Source organism: Polypterus senegalus, chromosome 15, assembly GCF_016835505.1.
Source record: "Polypterus senegalus isolate Bchr_013 chromosome 15, ASM1683550v1, whole genome shotgun sequence".
NCBI lineage: Eukaryota > Metazoa > Chordata > Cladistia > Polypteriformes > Polypteridae > Polypterus > Polypterus senegalus.
The window spans coordinates 118,460,320-118,482,783 of NC_053168.1; the positions used below are offsets into that span (position 1 = coordinate 118,460,320).

General features: G+C 35.0%; 1 protein-coding gene across 3 annotated transcripts in view; it reads left to right on the forward strand.

The window, feature by feature from the left end:
• Positions 1 to 22,464, forward strand: part of stk3 (serine/threonine kinase 3 (STE20 homolog, yeast)) — a 425,887-nt gene that overhangs the window by 119,371 nt on the left and 284,052 nt on the right. For all 3 annotated transcript variants that reach the window (XR_005630645.1, XM_039736187.1, XM_039736186.1), the window contains exon 6: positions 946 to 1,113. Coding sequence is in view for 2 of the 3 variants with exons in the window: in XM_039736187.1 (XP_039592121.1) it covers positions 946 to 1,113 (168 nt within the window). In the remaining variant the exon portion in view is untranslated. The remainder of the gene's footprint in view (positions 1 to 945; positions 1,114 to 22,464) is intronic.

The following is a 22,464-nucleotide window of genomic DNA, read 5'->3' on the forward strand; positions in this document are numbered from 1 at the left end:
AAAATACTCAAATGTGGCCAGCTGTACTTTTAACATCATGACCACATCATCAGAAAAAAGTGTATTATTAGTAATAATAGTTCAGTCATGCCACATTTGGAGTGCTCACTGTTTATATATAAATATATATATATATACAGGGGGTCCTCGGGTTACAACACAGTTCCATTCCTACAACAGTGATGTAACCCAAATTTTGGTGTAAGTCGAAAACACACTCTAGCCCAAGTCAAAAAAATGCAAAATCATACTCTAGATCATAAAAACACAAAATCTAAGCCTGAGAAAAAAGAAAAGGACATAAATATACTGTACTCTGCACTGTACTGTAGTAACAGAAAAAATGAGTGTAAAAAATGCTTACCTTTATTCCTTCTGATGTCTGTTTTTTTTTTTTTTTAAGTTTTTTTGGGAGTGAGTGTTGTAAACTCGAAACGTTGTAACGCGAGGACCCCCTGTATGTGTATGTGTATATATAAAAAAAACTTTCTGCCTTTTTATCCACCTCACCTTATTGCTATCATAAACATGGAACTACTACTATATAAGTAACTTACAAGTAAGAATTTCACTGTGCTCTATACACGTGGCCATATTTATGCTAAATTCCTGCTAGTTACAGAAATCACTAGCTGAGTACTTTATATTTTAAATATAATATTGATAACTGAATGCAATTAACAAATTTTAGAGATTCAGGTAACATAAATTGCTGGAGAAATCTAGTACTGTATTTAGTGCTTATGTTGCTGATGATTTGACTTCCAAAGAGAAGGCAAATCCAGTGTGTAAGGTCGTCTTTAAATCTTTGTCTAGTATTTATGACATTGTGCACTCTTTACTTAAGGGTTTTTAAATGTTCAGATCTTTTTCATAGTAGTACGTGTACATTAGTTAACTTTTTTTCATCATTATACAGACTGTGCTTTTTTCTTTCTTTTGTAGGACACAATGGCCAAACGGAACACTGTCATAGGTACACCATTTTGGATGGCTCCAGAAGTAATTCAGGAAATTGGGTATAACTGTGTTGCAGACATCTGGTCATTAGGAATAACCTCTATTGAAATGGCAGAAGGAAAACCACCATATGCTGATATTCATCCAATGAGGGTATGGAATTTTTTTTATAAGATAGCTTATATTTTAAATGCAATGATGTTTTCCATATTCATGTGTAGAAGTCATATTCATTTCATTGAAGTCAAAATGAGAGAATTCTTGAGTTTAGAAATTGCTTGTTTATTGTTACACATTTTTAGAATGTGTTAAATTATGCTAATCAAGTATATAAACTTTATGAAAAAAAATAATTTCATTCTCTTTCTAATTGAACAATTATATTTTGGTTTTAATAAATATTTATTTTTTTGTATGCTTAAGAATGTTTTGGTTAGTACTAGTATAATTGAGAATTGTTTACATGGATTCATGTATGTATTATTAGATTAATGCAGGATGTTTGATTTTTTTTTTTTGTTATACTTGGTTTGGTATATTCCTCGTTTTACCCAGCATTAATAAAATAGTTTTCAAAATGTTAATGTTCTTGTCTTAATAGTCTATAATGCATATTAAATATTTTTACTTAAACCTAAGTATACACATCCTGATTAACAAAAACTCTAAAAACTAACTTAAAAATGTACCAGAAAGTGAAATTGATACGTATCCGCACCCAACCAGAAAGTAACTCTGGTGTACCCAGTTTCCGTCTAAAGGAAATATCACATTAGTAACCTTTTCCGGAGATTTCAGATTTAGTCTTCATTTACATAATCTTAATGAGCTTGATGCAGTCGGCAGTGTGCTCACTTGGATACGTACCCAGTAACTCTCTCCATCTTGTTCACATCTTGCTCCATTTTGACCTGTCATTAGTCATAGGGGGTGGGCTTATGTACATGAGAGGTGACAACCAGTAAATGACCAATATTTAGAGGACAGCGACATAAGGAAGTTTCTTGTTTTGGACCTCACAAACAGAATAGAAGTTTGCCTGTCTGATGTCTTGTATTTTGTGTACCACAACAAAATGGACAAACGAAAGAAAGGGCCGTGAATGCATCTGAACTCGCAGCACCTGCTAATCCTTCGTACAGCTCCAACGCTGTCAGGCAGAATACTATTAGCTGTCAGAAGAAGGGGCAAGCATGACTGTGCTAGTTATTTAAATTAACATGATGAAGTGATGAGATCAGCAACTCTAGTTACCAGTTCCAACATACCCCACAACTAGAAGTGAACTTTAATCACAAATCTTCTGTAGTTTTTTATTTTATTTTATTTTTTTTGGCGGTTGTACTGAATAAATTACATAGTGGTAGGTTCTGCATCTTAAATAATTAAGGATCTTTCAGAAAATGTCATTTATAAAATATCCGAAAGCATATGTAGATGAATATAAAAGTGAAGGCATTTAATATTCTTTATTACCTTGTCAAGTTCATCATTAATTGTGGGAATGTACTGTGTATACAACCGAGCCCTTGCCTCGATCTGTCTACTCTAAAATAGATTACATACATACAACACAGGTGATTTTAATCAGAGATTATCAAAAATCCAGCTGCAGCTTTAAGAATCCTACAGGCCTTTATGTCAAATACCAATTAACATATGCAAAAATAATTCAAGACTTCCCTCCTCTGCTATAAGAATTGCAAGAAGGAAGTATTTCTTATAAAGTCCATGCTGAGCCCTGTATGTTAGGTTTACAACAACTTTTTAAAGCCATGTGAAAAAATATGGAACTCAATGGTTGAAATGAAAATGGTTACAGTTTGTGAAGCAATTTTACTGCACACCAGTCAAGGGGCACAGTTCCCCTTGAATGATGCTACTGGAAGCTGCATTTCTTTTTGAGACTTTTGAAGGCAATCTGCTGCCTACATAAAAGTAGAAGAAATTGTTATGGAGTTTTATGGTATCTTTCAGTAGGGCACGGACTATAAGCATATTGCTAAAGAAATCATGGCAAAATTATTTAGTTACTTTAAAGTTAAAGTTGTTTTGAGTGGATAAGTACTTGGAGGCTACTTTTATATTCTTTCCTTTTTATTATACAGGTAGTACTTGTATTTTTGCTTTCTGGAAACCATGTTGCATTGTTTGATTTAATACAGGTTTAGCATTTCTGAGTCACCACTGGTATTTATGTAATGCTACAGAATGTTTTCCTTATGGAGAGGGGATTAAGTGTTATCTTTCTATTTCCTCAGACAAATTACACTCTGACATATTACCTTCTTTCTTGAAGATCTCTTGTTTCTGCACAGTAATACTAATAGATCCCATGTTATCATATATATATATATAGCTGAAGTTTTTTTCCTATGCCTTTTTCTGTTTTTTTAAGAAGTGTTTACATTTTAAAGACATTTTTCACTCTTTAATATTTTATTTAATATAGCTTACTCCCTTGAGAAATTAATCCAAACCTACAGCATTGTTATTAGATTTTGCACCAAGAAGGACCTGTCATTCACTTTGTGTAATAATTTGCTGAAAATAAGATGGATTTCACCCACTAACATCTAACATCCAGAACTACCACCTAATGGCAAAGATAAATTTGAATTATACTCTGTATTTTTGGAACGAAATTTAATTTCTGTTGTAGGGAGTAACAAATGGGTCTCTGAGTAGAAGGCTGGGGATCTGTCATATTTATCTGAAACATGTTTTTCATAGGGACAAATCCTAAAGTACATCTTCTTTTACCGTGTTTATACGATTTTAGTTTGTGAGAATGTCAAATAACATAATAACCAAAAGATGTGGAAATATAAGACTTTTGCAGTAGCCACAAAAGTGACAGCATCACTTGTGGTGTTCTTTGCGTGTGAAAGGTTTTTTTTTTAGTAATGTTACCAAACATTACAATTATTTTGCACCCCTAACCCTGGAAGATCATACAAATGAACACCTGAGCCCTTTAATAATATTTTTTATCTATATAGCTCCTTTCTCATGCTCAGTATGCTTCCTTTTTCATGCATACATTGTCCAGCACAGATTAAAGGGAAGTTATGAATATTTTATAAATTATGTAGAAATAATTAATATACAGTACATAAAAATCATGAGAATATTTTTAACTTAATATGCATATGTAAAATAATATATCAATCAATTCATTATCAGTCCAATCTAGATTTGTTTTGCTTGTCTGATATTTTAAACTTAAGTTCAAAGTAAATTACAGGAATCTACACTCTTTATTTTCTGTTACCTTATGTGAATTAGTGTTTCTGTGAGCAATATATGGTTTATAGAAGTCAGATAAGTATTAAAGTAACTGTCTAGAGCAGACATTTAAAATGTGTTGGTTTTATTTGTTGTTTCTACTCTCCATCCATTATCAAACCCGCTATATCCTAACTACAGGTTCATGGGGGTCTGCTGGAACCAGTCCCAGCCAACACAGGGTGCAAGGCAGGAAACAAACCCTGGGCAGGGCGCCAGCCCACCGCAGGGTGTTTCTACTATGAATAAACAAACAAATTAGTATTTAAAAAAACAAGAGTGCAATTCAGAAGGCTTGCTTTCCAGTTTTACTTTAAAATGGTGCAGTGCTATACATAAATAATAATCTTCAGTTACGAGTACTGTATAGAAGTAAAACTGCAGAAGCTTTAGCAATGAGTACTGATTCTGTTGTATATGAAAGAAACAAAACAACTTTCTAATGGCTGTGTGATAAACAAAGTTTATTATATTGGTCAGCCCATCTGTAAACCAAAGCTACAGTACTGTGCAAATGTTTTAGGCAGGTGTGAAAAAATCCTGTAAACAAAGAATGCTTTCAAAAATTGAAGTGTTTCAACAAAATGTAATAAATGAACAAAAGAGAAATCTAAATCAAATCACTATTTGGTGTGACCACCTTTTGCCTTCAAAACAGCATCAATTCTTCTAGGTACACTTTTGAAGGAACTCGGCTGGTAGGTTGTTCCAAACATCTTGGAGAACTAACCACAGATCTTCTGTGGATGTAGGCTTCCTCACATCCTTCTGTCTCTTCATGTAATCCCAGACACACTCGATGATGTTGAGGGCTCTGTGGGGGCCATACAATCACTTCCAGGACTTCTTGTTCTTCTTTACGCTGAAGATAGTTCTTAATGACTTTGGCTGTATGTGTGGGGTCGTTGTCCTGCTGCAGAATAAATTTGGGGCCAATGATACGCCTCCCTGATGGTACTGCATGATGGATAAGTATCTGCCTGCATTTCTCAGCATTGAGAACACCATTAATCCTAACCAAATCTCCAACTCCATTTGTAGAAATGCAGCCCCAAACGTTCAAGGAACCTCAACCATGCTTCACTGTTGCCTGCAGACACTCATTATTGCACCATTGTCCAGCCCTTAGACGAACAAACTGCCTTCTACTTCCCGGAGGAAACCCACGCAGACACGGGGAGAACATGCAAACTCCACACAGGGAGGACCCAGGAAGCGAACCCGGATCTCCGAACTGCGAGGCAGCAGCGCTACCACTGCGCCACCGTGCCGCCCCTCTACTACAGCCAAATATTTCAAAATTTGACTCATCAGTCCAGAGCACCTGCTGCCATTTTTCTGCACCCCATTTCCTATGTTTTCGTGCATACTTGAGTCGCTTGACCTTGTTTCTACGTCAGAGGTATGGCATTTTGGCTGCAACTCTTTCATGAAGACCACTTCTGCCCAGACTTATCCGGACAGTAGATGGGTGTACCTGGGTCCCACTGGTTTCTGCTAGTTCTGAGCTGATGGCACTGCTGGACGTCTTCCGATTTTGAAGGGTAATAAGCTTGATGTGTCTTTCATGTGCTGCACTAAGTTTCCTTGGCCGACCACTGTGTCTACGATCCTAAATGTTGCCCGTTTCTTTGTGCTTCTTCAAAAGAGCTTGAACAGCACATCTTGAAACCCCAGTCTGCTTTGAAATCTTTGTCTGGGAGAGACCTTGCTGATGCAGTATAACTACCTTGTGTCTTGTTGCTGTGCTCAATCTTGCCAAGACATGGAACTGTCTTCCACAACCTCACCTTGGTAGCACAGTTTGGCTGTTCCTCACCCAGTTTTAAGCCTCCTACACAGCTGTTTCCATTTCAGTTAATGACTGTGTTTCAACCTACGTGTGACATTGATGATCATTAGCACCAGCTTGGTATAATTGGTTGATCATACACCTGACTATAATCCTACAAAATCACTGACTTTGTGCAAGTGTACCTATAAGAATTGATGCTGGTTTGAAGCCAAAAGGTAGTAACACCAAATATTGATTTGATTTAGATTTTTTTTTTGTTCGCTCACTTTGCATTTTGTAAATTGATAAAAATAAACAATCATTATTTATATTTCTGAAAGCATTTTTTGTTTACAGCATTTTTTCACACCGGCCTAAACCTTTGCTCAGTACTGTATGTGTAAATTTCATTCTGCTGTGTCTAAGCTCCTGAAACTAATGTAATATGGATATCTGGAATGCCAAGTTCAGCGGCATAATTTTCTTGGGATATGTCCCCTCACACCATTTAAAAGAATTTTAAATTATTAAAAAGCACAGCGCACTCTTTCTTGAAAAAAATATTGAAGCTAGAATATGGCAAAAAGCTTCAGCCCGCATTATTTTTAAATAGGTTCATGCATTACCACCAAACTGTGATTGTACTTAGGAGATAAACCATGTTTGATTCAACTGTAGTAAAGGCACCAAAATAAGTTGCTGAACTCTGGATGCATCATGCAAACATAAGTAAGCAAAATGTATATTACAGATATCTGTTCAGGTCGCAGACCGAGTCCATTCTGAGTATGAAAGTTATGGAATAAATATTAATTATGTTAATTTATTCTGAAAAACATGTGTGTTAGCAATTATAATTTAATGCTTTAGGTTAATGTGTTAAATTTCATCCATCCACCCAATTTCCTCAGGTCTGCTCTTTATAAAGAAAACATACAGGAACCCAGTATCAAATCAAGTAGCCCTTGAGCAAGGCAGGAGCCAATTGTGGATTTCACTCTTCCATTGCATTCAAACCTATTAATTTACAGTCACCATTTGTCAACAGTTTTGGCACCCTGAAGAAACTTTGTCAAAAACAGAAAACATGCAAAATCAAATTATTCTCATAAGTGAGCTGGTATCGTTCATTGCCACAATATTACCCAAATTATTTGTTATTTTTCTTTTTTTCTGAAAACGGTATCATTTAATCTAAAGTGTAATTTACATGTCTTTATAGTAATAGAAGCACACTGTTGATAGAGTTCTTTGTCCATATCCCTCCTCAGGATATGTTTGTGTGACTTTCATTCTGTATGTTCTTCCCTTTAACTGCATGGGTTTTCTCTTAGTACTTGGGCCTTTCACCCTCATCCAAATTTATGCATATTCGATTTGTTGGTGAGTCTACAGTAACCTTGTATTTTAAAGGGCGAGCATGTGATTTTTTTGCCCTGTGGTGGAGTGGCGCCCTGTCTAAGGCGAGTTCCTGCCTTACACGTAATGATGCTGCAGTAAACTCCAAAACCAATGACCCTTATAGTGTTTAAGTGGCTAAACTGATTATATGTGATGAATTTAAACTTCAGAAATTAAATTGTCTTTCTGCATTTTTAATATTAAGAGGACTTAGATAAAGAAGTTGATTCCATGTCTTATGTCTACTGTTTATTTGATCAGTCTAAAAGTACTTTATCATTGTTCTTTACTCTCTCTAATGCCAGGAAAAGAATCATTAAGCCCTTTGGAATTAAGATCAATTTGAATGAATTGTGCATTAGTAAGGTAAAAAGTTGTTTAACTGGATTCATTTTTTATTTTGTGTATATCTGCCTGACAATAATGCAACATCAGAACACAAAAATTTGATGGCTTTTAGTCATTGCTGCAGAATCCAGAAGGTTAAATTGTTGCTAAAAAAGATTACAGAGAAGTGGTGGAAAATAGAAATAATTAAAAAATCTGTCTCCTTGATTGCTTTAGATTAGCATACCATCTATATTTATTAATAAAGTGGATTGTTTAGGTTTTTGAATAAATAGAAGCTAAAAGTGGGTTTCTCATATGGAGTTCATTATGTTGATACAGTGAAGAGAGCTACAGCTAAAGGGCAAAAGGCATTTTGTGCCATCACCCGGAGACATCAGCATTGTTGTCTTTAATAGTGCACAAATATCTAGCATTACAATCAGAAGCTTCTAATTATTATTTTACTCTTGAGTTCAATTAACCATCACAAATTTAATTTCCATTGGTCTGCAGCAATCTTATTTATAGAAACAAATTATATTAGGATGTCATAGTTTAGAAGGATATGCACACAAGTGTCGAGGCATTTATATTTTGACAGGGCCTTCCAGTAGATAGGCCAGCTTAAATCTGTTGCCCTTTTCCTTTTTGTTATTTGACCATACTTCATAGACTTCCTGGACACATGTAAATGCTTTCCAGGTTGGTTTAAGTTATGACATAAAATCAATACAGGCAGCAGTAAATGCCATGCTTAAATATAGCTATTTTTTCTGGAGCCCATACTAACCTTGTGGTATTTATTTAATGCAAGATTTTGTTACTAGGGAATGCACGTTTCAATAATTCAGAGCACCATTTTTGCTGTAGGCCTGTTGGCAGAACCACAAAGACATCAGACTGCCAGTAGGTTGTTTCCTAGTTAGATAAACTTACACTTTAATAGCACAGTTACATGACTTTCCTTACAAGCTTTTAAGGAGACAGGAAATAGGCGATTGAAAGCAAACAAGATGGCTTCTCCTTTATCAAGTGCTCTGCCAACAAATCTCTGAAGTTTGCCGCTTGTCTTCTGATGCAGAAATATATTTGCTTAATATTTAACTAGAAAATTACTTTCCTTTTGTACTTAAAATTTGGCAAATGTACCAAAACTGGAAGGTTTTATAATACAGTCTAAAGACAATGGCATTATTTTTGCATTTTTAGATAGATTATTGGCTTGAATAACGTCATCCTATTTTGATTTTTTGATGAATCACATAGTTGCATTTAAATGCCATTTTGGTAAATAGTTCTTGTCTCTCTTCATTCTTTCTTATTTCCTGCATTTAGATTTCATCCCAGTTTCTCTCTTTGCCAGTTCACCATTTCAGATGTGTGAAGATCATTAAGCTAATAAACATACTGTATAAAGAGTAGTTTTTTCATAGTGGTATCTTGTGATGTTTTTTGTACATACCTTTATTTCAAAAATATTTTGGTAAATATTTAAAATATTAAAGAATGCATGTTTAATAATGTGGTAGATTTCACTTCAAATTTAATTTTAAATCCATTGTTATCTGTTTATCACTGTCTGAACTTAATTTATGTGCTAAATATTTGTGAGAAGATGGCACCTATCCTGACAGCTTTGTGTGTAATATAGAAAATAACTCTGGTTGAGACTTCAGTTCCCAACAGGGTACATTTTTATGCACACATATATATTCTACAAAAAGCATGCCTTTCAGATGTGGAATAAAAGCTGTTTAAGAATATTAGTTTAACAAATTAGATCAGTCTCATTTGATGAGCTTTTAGCTGAATTTTCGTGATGTCACCTACATGACTTGACAGTTTATTCATAACTTTATATAAAGTCTTTGTATAAAGATATGTTTCCATGCTTCAGGTTTAATTGCACCTCCACTTTATTTCCACTTTCATTCTCAGGTATATGTTTCAACATTTAGTCAATAGAATTTGCTGTATGAACTTTATTTATGTCTTTAAGGATTTAAAAACTTGGAATGGGTCCCCATATACTTTTCTTTTCTTGAAACTAAACATGTTTAACTCCTTTAGGCTGAGTATGACATGCCTTTGTATTTTTGGATGTACTTGGTTACTCTCTGCTACTTATCTTTAAGTGCTGCTATGTCATTTTTGTAGATACAGTCAGAGTAGCACATTATACAATCACAGCATAATGTCCCTTGATGATATTCAGCATTTTCACAATTTACAATTAATAGTAATATTTTATTTGCATGTTTAATTTCTTCTGCAGTCTTCCCTGGTGATGACAACATAACATCAATATGAAACCATGAATTTTTTCAGAGATAGCCTTTCTTTTAGACAGTGTTTTTAATTTTTTATTCATAATAATCTTAATTTCGCCCATTTGTAACACTTCTCACTTTTCTCTTTAACTTCATTTCCATATATTTGCTCAGTTTTAAAGATTGTTTAAATTGTTTTGTTGACTCCCCTCTTTCTGGTATCTCTCAGCCTTTAGTGTGATCTATGAATTTCACAGGTTTACCAACTATACCAGAATCAGTGTCATTAATATTGTTATGGAGAACATGTATTTGCAAGCATCCTGACTGGTAAGGATGGTTTCTTACTTGCCTGGGAAGCCTTAATAAGTGGAAGAGTAGGAGACTGTCTTCTGGGGCCACGTGTTCTCCCAGTGTCAGATGACTGCATCCCTCTGATGGATCTCTCATGTGCACACCCGCTGTGCTGCCTGGATGTTGTAGTCCAAATGGATGACCCTGCTAGATTTCTTGGGAGCTGCTTGGCAGAGGATTCCTTATTGCAAGGAGGTTCCACCTTATCTTGAAGTGCTTCTTGGCTGTAATGTGGTAGCATTAGAAGTACTTGTGGGTCCTTTACAAAGGAATATGCTCCATCTCACCCAGGCGAGTTGGATTCGTTTGTGAAGGAAAGGCAAACCTCCCCTGGGTGGAGTGGAGGAGAGAGAAAAGAAAGGCAGGAAAAAAAATGATATTACAAATATATAAATTAAATTTCATACGTTTTGTCTGTTACCAGGGCCTTGTAGTTTCAAAATTAATCTTTTGTGTGAAACTGAATCAAAAGCTTCATAAAAATATAATTAAATTATATTCTTTTTTTAGTTTTTGTCACCTACTCCCATTTGCTAGAGCAAAATGTCTTAACAGATTGTTTTAGGGTGATTTTCCATTTGTAAACCCGTATTAGCGGTTATTTAGCTTAATTTTTTCCAAAAACTGTTACAAATGTATTTCGAGTTGTAATTTTCATAATTATTTCATGATATTAAATGTAAAGCTTATACTAGGATTCATTTTACTTTTCATCTTGTGGAATATAGTTACGTCCGCAGCTTTCCAGCTGTCAGATATTTCTACCATCTGAGGAGATTATGTGTAATAAATTTCTATAGATGATATCTTCTGTTTCTCTCAGCATTACTGATGCATTCACATTACGCCAGTGGGGTTTATTAGCCTTCAGTGCATCAAGGTCTGAAGCACATGTGACTTTTCTATTTTAAAATATGTAAACTTAAAGCTTGTTTTTATGTCGACCTGAGACATTGTTACTACTTATTTTTTTTCTTGTAAAATATACTTGGGTAAAATATTCATTTAGTTAATTTGCTAATTGCTTAAGAACCCCGAGACATCTTAAATATTTCTTGGACATCTTTTTAATGGAGTATTAACAGAAAAACTAATAGTTTGTTTTGGCTTCAATAGTATATATTTTTCCAGTTTGTTCTCTAACTGTTCAGTTTTGATCTCTATCTGTAGTGTCTGGTTTCCCTCAAAGTTTCTGTTTATTGGATTTTTCTTTTCATTTTCTTGTAGAGTGATCTTTTCCGTCTGATATTTTTATTTATGTCGTTACTCATTTCTTTGGTTATTTTCTTTTATTTGTTTTTGGAATATGTTAATTGTGGACCTAAATTGGGATGTCTCTGAATTGACACCATGTAATGTTTACATTTGGGAAGGTTTTATTTTCCTATTCTATGATTTTTTTATATGTTTACTTATCCCCATGAAGGCCGCTATCTGCAAAAAATAAGTCTTTTTCTCAGGTATGCAATTCTTTATTTTTTTGAAAATGATTTCAGATGTAACCATGTTTCTAAAAGCTTCTTTTACCATTTCATTTTCCTCTTCTATATTTCCAAGGGCAACACCCTAATCAATGTTTGGAAAATTGAAAGTCCCAATGAGATTAACACATCATTCTTTAACACAGATGTGTCTTTATATCAGGAAAAGATTACTATTGTATGGAGATTACTATTGTATTGGATACATTGTACAGACTCCACACGTATAGGATTGGATTCAAGCCCATATCCCTGTAAACCTACATTAGCTTATCACTATACTATTATGCCAGCCCAGCTTTAACACACAGTTATTGATTCCTAATAGATAGTAAGCATTTTATTTATTTCTTCATATAAGCATCATATTAAATCAGATTGGTCACCTGTGTTGGTTTCTTATAATGGTTGTTATTTTAATCTTATTAGGCACCTGCTAATTCTGTGCAAATCTTCTGAATTTCAGAGTTTATACCCCCAAGAATTGAGCAACCCTCCAATATTTGTTTTATGTAAGTCTAACATTAGGTACGTTTGCATGTAGTATGATAAGCATCTGTTGAGACTGTCATGTCAAATTTGTTGTAATTTCGCACACTTACTCTTCTAGGAACTTTGTCAGGAAAGTTGAGTTTTCCTTTGAGTGATCTCAAATACAGCACATTGTACATTTTTTTTAATTTCAAAAATCTCCCGCTGGAAAGAATGGGTGAATTTGGGAGCTCATCTGTTTTAATAAAAAGAAACATTCTATGTGACTTCACTTATGGATTAGTTTGCTGTTTCAAATTTACTTTGGGAAATGTCAATTAAATGGAAAAATTTAATTTCTTGGTAGTTAGGCCCACCACTCCCTGCATTTAACTAAGCCACACTTACATCATACCATCTAACTTCTACCACCACTTGCAGAAAGTTAACCATAAGTGGGGAGAAAAAAAAAAACAGAACAAGACACCTATCTAGAAACGATTGTAAAAGAGAAGGAACTGCGTAAGTTATGTTCTTTTATTACAGAATAAATAAATAGTACATAATACATATTTATGTTATATTAAAAACAACTTCACGACAGCAATATCTGGACATTATACTGCTTCAGTATTTATCTGTTAAAATAATTTATTGGTGAAGATTTAGCTGTACTCGTCATCATGGCAAAGCAGTCAACAATTGTACCTTGACACTTCAACAGAGATGTTAACTTTCCATTGGGTTCTGCAATTAGTCCTTGAAACTCTACAATCAACAGCTAACAATAAGACATCAATCAGTGCCACTGTAACATCATTTGCTGTCTGTGAAAGCTATTGAGCCATCACAACCTTGTTCAGGCTTAGTTTGGTAACAGCATGGTAATGTAAAGTGCTGTTACAAAGCATATGCAGTATTTCACGTAGTCTACAAAATGTGGTACCTGACTTTTTGATGAAGTAACTGAAAACATTTTAAATTCTCCAATATTGACAAATAATCAGTTAACGAATACTGAATGCATTACAATGATACACCATGGATACATTTTTGAACTTTGTAGGCTGTTTTGTGTTACTGCTTTATTTGTCTTGATGTGTCAGTTTGTCTCTTAGGTTTCATTTTATTGTGTATTTCCTGAAGTCTGAAGTCGGTTTTGTTAGGCAGACTGAACACTTCAAAATAACAAGGATAGTGTGACTTCTTCTATATGTTGCTGGTTATGCAGGGAAAACTGAATGAAAAAAGAAATACAGATTAACCACATGACAGATTCCCTGCTGTGTTCAGGCTCTGACTGTCAGTTGTTGAAAATACCTTTAAAATATTTTTAGAAAGAATATTTTTGTTTTCATTTCCTGTGTAAAATGCTGAATGCAGTTTGAAATGATTTTCTAACCACATTAAGGCTTGCACTGTGGTAAATAGTAAGATCATATCTTGTCTTGAATAATTTTAGATCTCTGAAGAGTTCTCTGCGATTAATGAACTACAGATTTTGGTATCCAGTTTTTGTAACCAAAAAGCAATGTTCGGGGGAGAACGACATAGCAAATTTGTTACTCTTTCAGAACATGAGCCACCTGCCAAAATACACAGGCTTCATTTTCTTAACCTTAAGCAATGATCTGTGCAATGTGTAAGCTACATTGAAAGAAAGCCTTAAGTGAAATGTCCTTTGTTACTGCTTCTGGTTGTGGTTTTAGTCATTGCTGAAATAAACACAAAATTCAGTAGTTTCCCAGTGCGCACTTTGCCAAATATCAAAAGTATAATATGCGATCTTGCTTATGTGCTGGAATAGGCGTTTTTGCACCCTATATCGAACTTTACAGTATCATTGAATCCAGTAATTATTATTGCCTTAGTTGCACATCATTTGGTAATAATAAAACATGGTGTGCATTTTTCTGACCAAACTGTCAGAAATAGATTTGATGAGGGTGGTATGAGGCCCTGACATCCTCTAGTGGGACCTGTGCTCACAGCCCATCACCACGCAGCTGGATTTGCTTTGCCAGAGAATACCACAATTGGCAGCTCTGACATTGGCACCCTTGTTTTCTTCACAAATGAGAACAGGTTCACACTGAGCACATGTGACAGGTGTGAAAGAGTTTGGAGATGCCATGGTGAACGTTATGCAGCCTACAACATTGTCCATCTTAATAGATTTGGTGGTGGTTCAGTGATGGTCTTTGGTTCATTTCCTTGGAGGGTTGCACAGATCTTCATGTACTAGGCAACGTTACCCTGACTGTTATGTCCTGGGATGAAATCCTCAGAGCCATTGTCGGACCTTGCACCGATGCAGTGGACCCTGGGTTCCTCGTGGTGCAGGACAATATCCGGAATAATGTGGCCAGAGTGTTCAGGCAGTTCCTGGATAACAAAGGCGTTGATGCCATTGACTAACCCGCATGTCCCCCAGCACTCTTTGTTTAACATGTCCTTGTATCCCCTCCATGCCCTTGAGACCTTCTTGCCACACCATGTATAGATGTGCCATACTGGAGGTGGTAGACTACCTAGCATACCTGAATCAGCTGCAGATACTACCTCATGCTACCAGTAGTAACAAAGAGACTAGCAAAATACAAAACTAGAGAAGAATTAAACAGAAAGGAGAAGGAGAGAGCAATTTTCCGTGACCACCACCTGTTGTCACTTTTATTTGCACCAAAGCAAGTTGATTCAGAATCGCTTATGCTTTCTAACTGGGCCAACTGATATCCCTGAAACTTAATTGACTTGGTGTTAGACAGTGATTAAACATTCCCTTAATTTTTTGAGCACCATACATACCAGCCCAAATAGAATATGTTTTAAAAATAACTGAAAAGATATTCACACCCGGATTACTTTTGGCATTAAAGTTTTTTTTTTTTTTTTTTGTAATAATATCTGTCTTGCTTTCCATAAATATAGCAGTATCACCCTAGCAAAGATAAACCATTCAAAAGTAGCAAATGTTTGTGGCAAGTAAACTCTTAGTTTACTTGAAGTTTACATGAAGCCTCTACTGCATGTTAGACACTGAATACATGTTGAATTTCAGCTTTACATCCATTCAGTATATGTTCCCAAATCATCCATCCATCCATCCATTATCCATCCTGCTATATCCAATCCCGGCCAACACAGGGTGCAAGGCAAGGAACAAATGCCGGGCAGGGCACCACCCCACCCCAAATCATCCAGTTTAATGTTTTAGGGGTTAGAGCCTACCCCAGCAATAGCATCCAAGGGACAGGTGCCAAGTCTGGGCCAGATCCTAGTCATTCAGAGGACACATAGATGCACTCATCATTGTCAGTTAATTTGACGTGCAGGTTTTTGATATCAGGAGTACCTGAAGGAAGAAAAAAACAAAAACACATAGACATGAAGAGAATATGTAATGTTTACAAAGATAATGACTAATCTTGAGCTTGTTCTCAATGTAGGAGGAAACATCAATAACTATAATGTCACTATGCAACCCATCTTTTATAATTTTATAGACATGAGAATTTTCTGATCTTTCCTCAGATTCCAGTAGAGGTTTGCCCAAAGTTAGGTCTATACGAGTTCATATGTAATTTAAATGTTTACATTACAGGTAAAATGTAATTATTTATTCATTTGTTCATTTTTGGTATTGCATGGTGTATAAGACTTACAGGAAAAGAATCAATCAAAAACAGGAAAAGAATAGCATATTTGTTTTAAAGTAGTATTTCTGATTTGACTATTTGAAAAAATATAGGGCCTAGTAAAGTAGTGGAAAACAGTTACTTGTTTTATTTATGTTTGTAGAGGATCACTACCAAAAAAAGAGAGCCTTCTAGGGTGCTTTTTAGGTGCTTAAACAAAAATGAAATGGTGGCTGGTGAATTTGGATGAAGCCACACAATTCTGATCATTTTCAGAGACAGAAACTTCTTTTAACTGTCAAAACACTTACATTGGTATGTTGCAGGATTCTTTGATTCTACTTGTCTTTATCTGATGAGGATCTTTCCTTACTCAATTTTAGTGAATGGCTGATTGTAATCATGTAGCTTCAGGCAACATAGGGAGCAGTCTGAGGCACAGGATGTTTTCACAAGCAATGCAAACCAGTATTTAGGTGTGATCATACTTGTACATTAGTGTATATAACTACAAAATATAATTACATAATTTTGTTTAAGCACATGTTGAAAAAGAAGACTGGTTCTATTCCCTGTTGGTTCTGGAAAAGCAGAATTCATTATTTAGGTTTAACTTTAAGACTGTATGATTTTTTTTTCCCTATTCCCTTATAGGCATCTTCAATTGAAGCTGGAGTTGGATGAGGGATAAGATTGGTTGATTATAGATTTCCACTTAGATTGTTGCAAAACAGTATGTAGTTTAGGTGTAGATTTTCAGTATTTATTTTACTGTCATATACTGATGCTGCTTTGACCATGGAGTCTTGCTACAAATTAATTATTATCGAGGCTCTTCTTTATGGCCAGCACTTCCTGTAGAAACTGTGGTTCCCCACTTCATAAAATTGGATTGAGTGGATTTGAAAATGTTAGATTATGTTAAACTACTTCAAATAACAAAGATATCTTGCATGCACTACATGTGTTAAATTAATGGTTCTGTTTGATTATTTTCATTTGCATTTTTTCTCTTTATCATTAGATTGCACCACTTAAACAAATACTTTGTGGTATTTTGCATGTAATATGCCTTTCAAGCTCAATCTTTTGCTCCCTCCATACTATTAAAACCGAGTTATTATTTTTATGCCTATTAAAAAAGAACTTGCAAAAACAGCAGTGTGTTCATTTAGCTTTTATCATTATTTTAATTTCTCCCTTGGGACAAATACAGTGTTATCTGTCTATTTATCTATTTAAAGATAATCACTTACACCATGATTCTAGAAAGCATCTTTGAAATTTACCATATGAGAAACGCAGTTTAAGACTTAGAGTAAGTTCAAAAAAAGATTCTGACTACCAAAGTACTTTCTTTGTCAGAAGCATGATAAAAATTAGTAAAACCAAGTGTAATGAAATCAAATCGACATCTGTTTTAGTTATTGCTTTTTGTAGTGGGCTGGAATGCAAGAGCAGAAATGTGACATTAGTTTTGATTTTCATTTTGGAGAATATACAAAAGGTTTTGGCTTCCAAAGACTGTCATATGGTGCTTTTGTTTCAATGGTTTTGATTGTCAGTAACAATTTCCAAGGATTTAATTAATTACACACATTGATTAACAAAAAATAATTGTTTTGTTGCGCTGTATTTTTCAGACTAGCTTGTCCGCGATACATTGTTGTTAGTGTTTGTTCATCAATATGTTCACTATGCTATAAAACATGTAACTTTAAGTACTACTACCAAAACGTTAACCTGAGCTATACTACTACTGGTAAATGACAAATGAAGCCATGGTCTGAACAGAAATATCACATTAAATGACTGAAACAAAGAAAACCCATTTTGTATGTCTATTTTAGGTAGCTTAAGTGTTAAATAGGTTTGGTGAGGCTAGCTTAACTATGATTATCCATCCATTTTCCAACCCGCTGAATCCGAACACAGGGTCACGGGGGTCTGCTGGAGCCAATCCCAGCCAACACAAGGCAGAAACCAATCCTGGGCAGGGTGCCAACCCACCACAGGACACACACAAGCACACCCACACACCAAGGCCAATTTAGAATCGCCAGTCCACCTAACCCTGCATGTCTTTGGGAGGAAACCGGAGCACCCGGAGGAAACCCACACAGATATGGGAAGAACATGCAAACTCCATGCAGGGAGGACCCGGGAAGCGAACCTGGGTCTCCTAACTGTGAGGCAGCAGCGCTACCACTGCGCCACTGTGCCGCCCCAACTATGAATATTTTATGTTGAAAGTAGTAATTTTTTTATTGGAAAACATCCCATAAATGTTGAAGATTCTGTACAGTCATTTATGCATTAATATAACTCACATTCTCAAACCCTCTCCAACTAGTTACATTTTACTGGGGTTTGGGGGGGTGGTTAGAGAGTAGATTTAGTTTCAGGAGTTGTCCTCATCATACACTGCTTTGGCTTATATAGTACCTATATGAAGGTCTAATGTAACTACTGACAGGCACAAAGCAGAAGACATGCCACAGTAAATAGTTAAGGTTTATTTCTGTTTTAAATTAGGAACTATATCATATTATTTATGTTTGATGTTTAAATAGTAATATGAAAAGTTAAAAAATGGTTACCATTTAATTTTTTCAGTGTATTAAGTAGTACAGTATGTTCATTGAAAAAGACTTGATGTTCTTTGAAGGTTCTATGAACATACTACTTAATCATCCATCCATCCATTATCCAACCCGCTATATCCTAACTACAGGGTCACAGGGGGTCTACTGGAGCCAATCCCAGCCAACACAGGGAGCAAGGCAGGAACAAACCCTGGGCAGGGAGCCAGCCGACCGCAGTACTTAATCATTGAAAAGATTTAAGTTTGCATTAAGTAATATGTTCATAGAAACATCAAAGAACAAAAAAACACAAATGACACCTTCAGAAAGTTTCTTTTAAAGATGTTATTTTTATTTTGTTTTTCGGTAACAAAGTATCATTATTAATAGTCTAGACCCATCAGAAGTGATCAGCCAGGCAAAAACAGTGATTTGTTTTTCATGCTGATACAGATTTAAGCTCAGCAGTGCTCTCTGGCGACTGTGAGATCTCTTTATGAGATGTTGGGATCACAGTCAATTATATACTGGTTTCTGTCTTGAAAACGTAAGCTTTCAGTCACTTAATATTGAGATTCGTTACTTTTTTCTTTGTTATTTGTTAAGACATACAGGTGAAGTCTTTCTGAATGCAGAATACATGTGGGTGTAAGCTTAGGTGGATTTCTTTAAAGATAAATGTCCTAATCTGTGTTCATGATTTTAATATTGTCATTTAAGTGGGTAACACTGTATTTTTACAACCATCAGTATATAAAGTATTCAGGTGTTTATGTTCACCTGATTCTTGTATGCATCAGTGAGTGCTAGCATTTGACTCTCATAAGCAAGCAAGAAAGCAAGCAAGCAAGCAAGCCAGGCTGCTTTGGGAGGAACACGTCTTTGCTGGATGAAAGCCAAACCAAATCAACATTCCTTTGAATAATGGCGGCTGCAGTCTGTGTTTTAAGAAAACACATTTTCTTACTCTGAAATTGAAAACAACATTAAAAGAATATTACTGATTAAGTTATGCTGAAAGCAGTGTTAAAATTTAGTATTTTTTTTAAAGTCTTAACTTGCTAAATTGAATTCAGACTGAAAACTTTATGCTGGCATCTTCACCAACTTTTGTTTGCACCTATGTTAAAGTGGAAGGCTATCATTATATAGCATAGGTGCAAATAACATTGGGTAAAGACAGTGAAATTAAATGTTGAGTGAACCTACAGTTGTTGTAAGAAATATTTTAGTATTCTACTACGTCTTTGTCTTATTTATAACCTCTTTAATACATGCTGAGTATCTCAGAAATATACAGGTTAATTCTAAAGTAGAGACATAGTATGAATCTCAGAAATCTGGGTAAAGAAAGCTAGACAGTGTCCAGGTGAGTGAACCAATTGAGATTTGTTTGACTGTTTTGAACATTGCTGCTTACCTGTTTTCTTTTAGGGATACACTGAATGAAGATCTTATACACTTAAGAACTGCCCCTTTTCTGTAATGAAACTCGTATTGACCCATAAAAATGTCACTGGTTACCGTAGTGTGTATGAATAAGCAAATGCCTATGTTATCCTGAGATGGTTAACCCAGAAATTTCACAAAACAGATTAAGAAGCAAATTATTATTCCACAAAAATCTCTGTCAAATAAATTCTAATAATTACTTTTTTGCTACTTAACAAAGAACATGACAAAACATGGGTCATAAAACATGTAAGAATATAAAAACCTGATAAACTGATATCAGTATAATAATAAATATTAATTATTAATATCATTATCATAATACAGCAGACACACTAGTCTGAAAGAGCCAAAAAATGCAAAGTCTTAGTGTTTAGAGTACATAAACAATATCTTAAGTGTTTGGGGAGTAATGTGCAGTTTAGTTGGCTACCCGTTTTGAGCAGGCTGGCTGAGGCATTTTGCAAAATCTTCCTTTCCACTGAACCCAGGTAATCCACTGAGGATAAAAACGCATTCACCCTTACATATTAAATGAATTACTAACAAAAAAATGGAATAGGTATTCATATAAAGTCTATGTATGTATGTTTCAGCATCACATCCAAACTGCTGGTAGCATTTTCATGAAAGTTGGTACACATGTTTCTCAATGGTTGACTAAAAATACTGTATGGTGAAATCAGCCCTAACCCACCCTCTTCTGGGGGTTGGGGGGTGGGAGTGATCTTACTTTCTTGTATGCATGTTATCATTCATTTGATACTCAGAATGACCAGTGGACGAGCTGGAGGTGGTTGCCACCATTCTTTGTTTGAGCACCACTGCACCCCTGTTGCTTTTGAAATTAAATAGAGTTCTACATGTGCAAGTGTTTGTGTTTGAGAGTTGGGGTGAGGGCTCCAGTTCCAAGTATACGCAAGCAAGGCCAGCACACCGGCAAAAGGAAACCTCACTTAGCTGCTAATGCACAAACGATGCAAGCACATTGGCAACACACATCCTCATAGCAGAGAGATGCCCAGAGTAGTTCTGACGACTTCAATACTTTCTAGGTTCCTGTGCGGCTTACACAGTTAGTACCGTTTACTGTATAGCAGGTGACTGCCAGCATTGTTTATGTTTAAGCAGCACTGCGCCCCAGACATTAGTGAGTCCTTATTCATTGTTAATTTATTTTTATTTTTAAAGTTTTTTTAATTATGTTTTCTCAAACAATTAAAAAAAAAAAACACTTTTTATTTTCCTCCCAGGCAGTGCTGGGTATTTCAGCTAGTTATGATATATATTTGATATCCATACAAATAGAAGAGTTTTTTTTCAGTTTTAACACAGGAATTTCCATAGTTGCATGTGTGAAAACAACCAGTGCTTTTTCTCTCTCTGCTTTAGATATTGCTTCTTTGGCACTTGTAAAAATTTGTTGGATAAGACATTTAAACAAATTAGTGGATTGAGACGTTTGTTCGCTCAGTTCTTTTTAAATAGGTGAGAAACAATGGACACCAACTCACATGACAATTTGCACTATATAGGAGTTGGTCATTTTTTTTTTGCATTTTCATATTTGTTTTTCATTAGATGTGTGATTATATAAAAGGCAATAATGGAGAAATAAGAAAATTCTTAACAGATAATCTTAAGAAATGTTTTTTTTTTTCCTGCCAGTATATCAAAAAAATCTTAGACCATAAAAAGTGAAATGGGATTTGATAGGCAAGTTTTTGACTGGTACAATGAATGTAGAAATAATATAACAGATTTTCAATTAAAATATAGGGACTGGCTGTAGAATAATAAAGTGACTGCACACAGTGGTACAAGAGGTCAAACTTTGGGAATTCTGAAATAAGTTGGATCAACTGGATGGCTGAATGTTATCACGTCATTTATTGTAAAACAGCTATATGTATATAACTTGTTTGTTTTTACAGTGCCAAGACAAAAATCATCTTCCCTTTTCACCAACTTTCAAGATCTTGGAGTATGCAGATCTGAACTTTGACACCCTGTGGCCTTCATATCCCAAACGATGGAACTTTTGGGATGTTATTTTCTTTGACATTTATAAATTTCAAGTCCAAGGTTACTTGTTTAGGTTTATTGTAAATGGAGAAATTGAACTTCTAAATAGATATTCAAAAACTGAAGCACTGAATGGCATGTTTTATGGTATTCTGAAACTTCATATTAATTCAACCTTAGGTACAGTTAGGTGCATAAATATTTGGATAGAGACAATTTTTTTCTAATTTTGGTTCTGTACATTACCACAATGAATTCAACCTACTAAATTAAAGCTGATAGTTTGCACTTCAACTGCATCTGAGTTGTTTCATTTAAAATTCATTGTGGTAATGTACAGAACCAAAATTAGAAAAAAGTTGTCTCTGTCCAAATATTTATGGACCTAACTGTATATGTGTAAATGAAAGCAGCTCTGTTTCCTCATTAAAACCA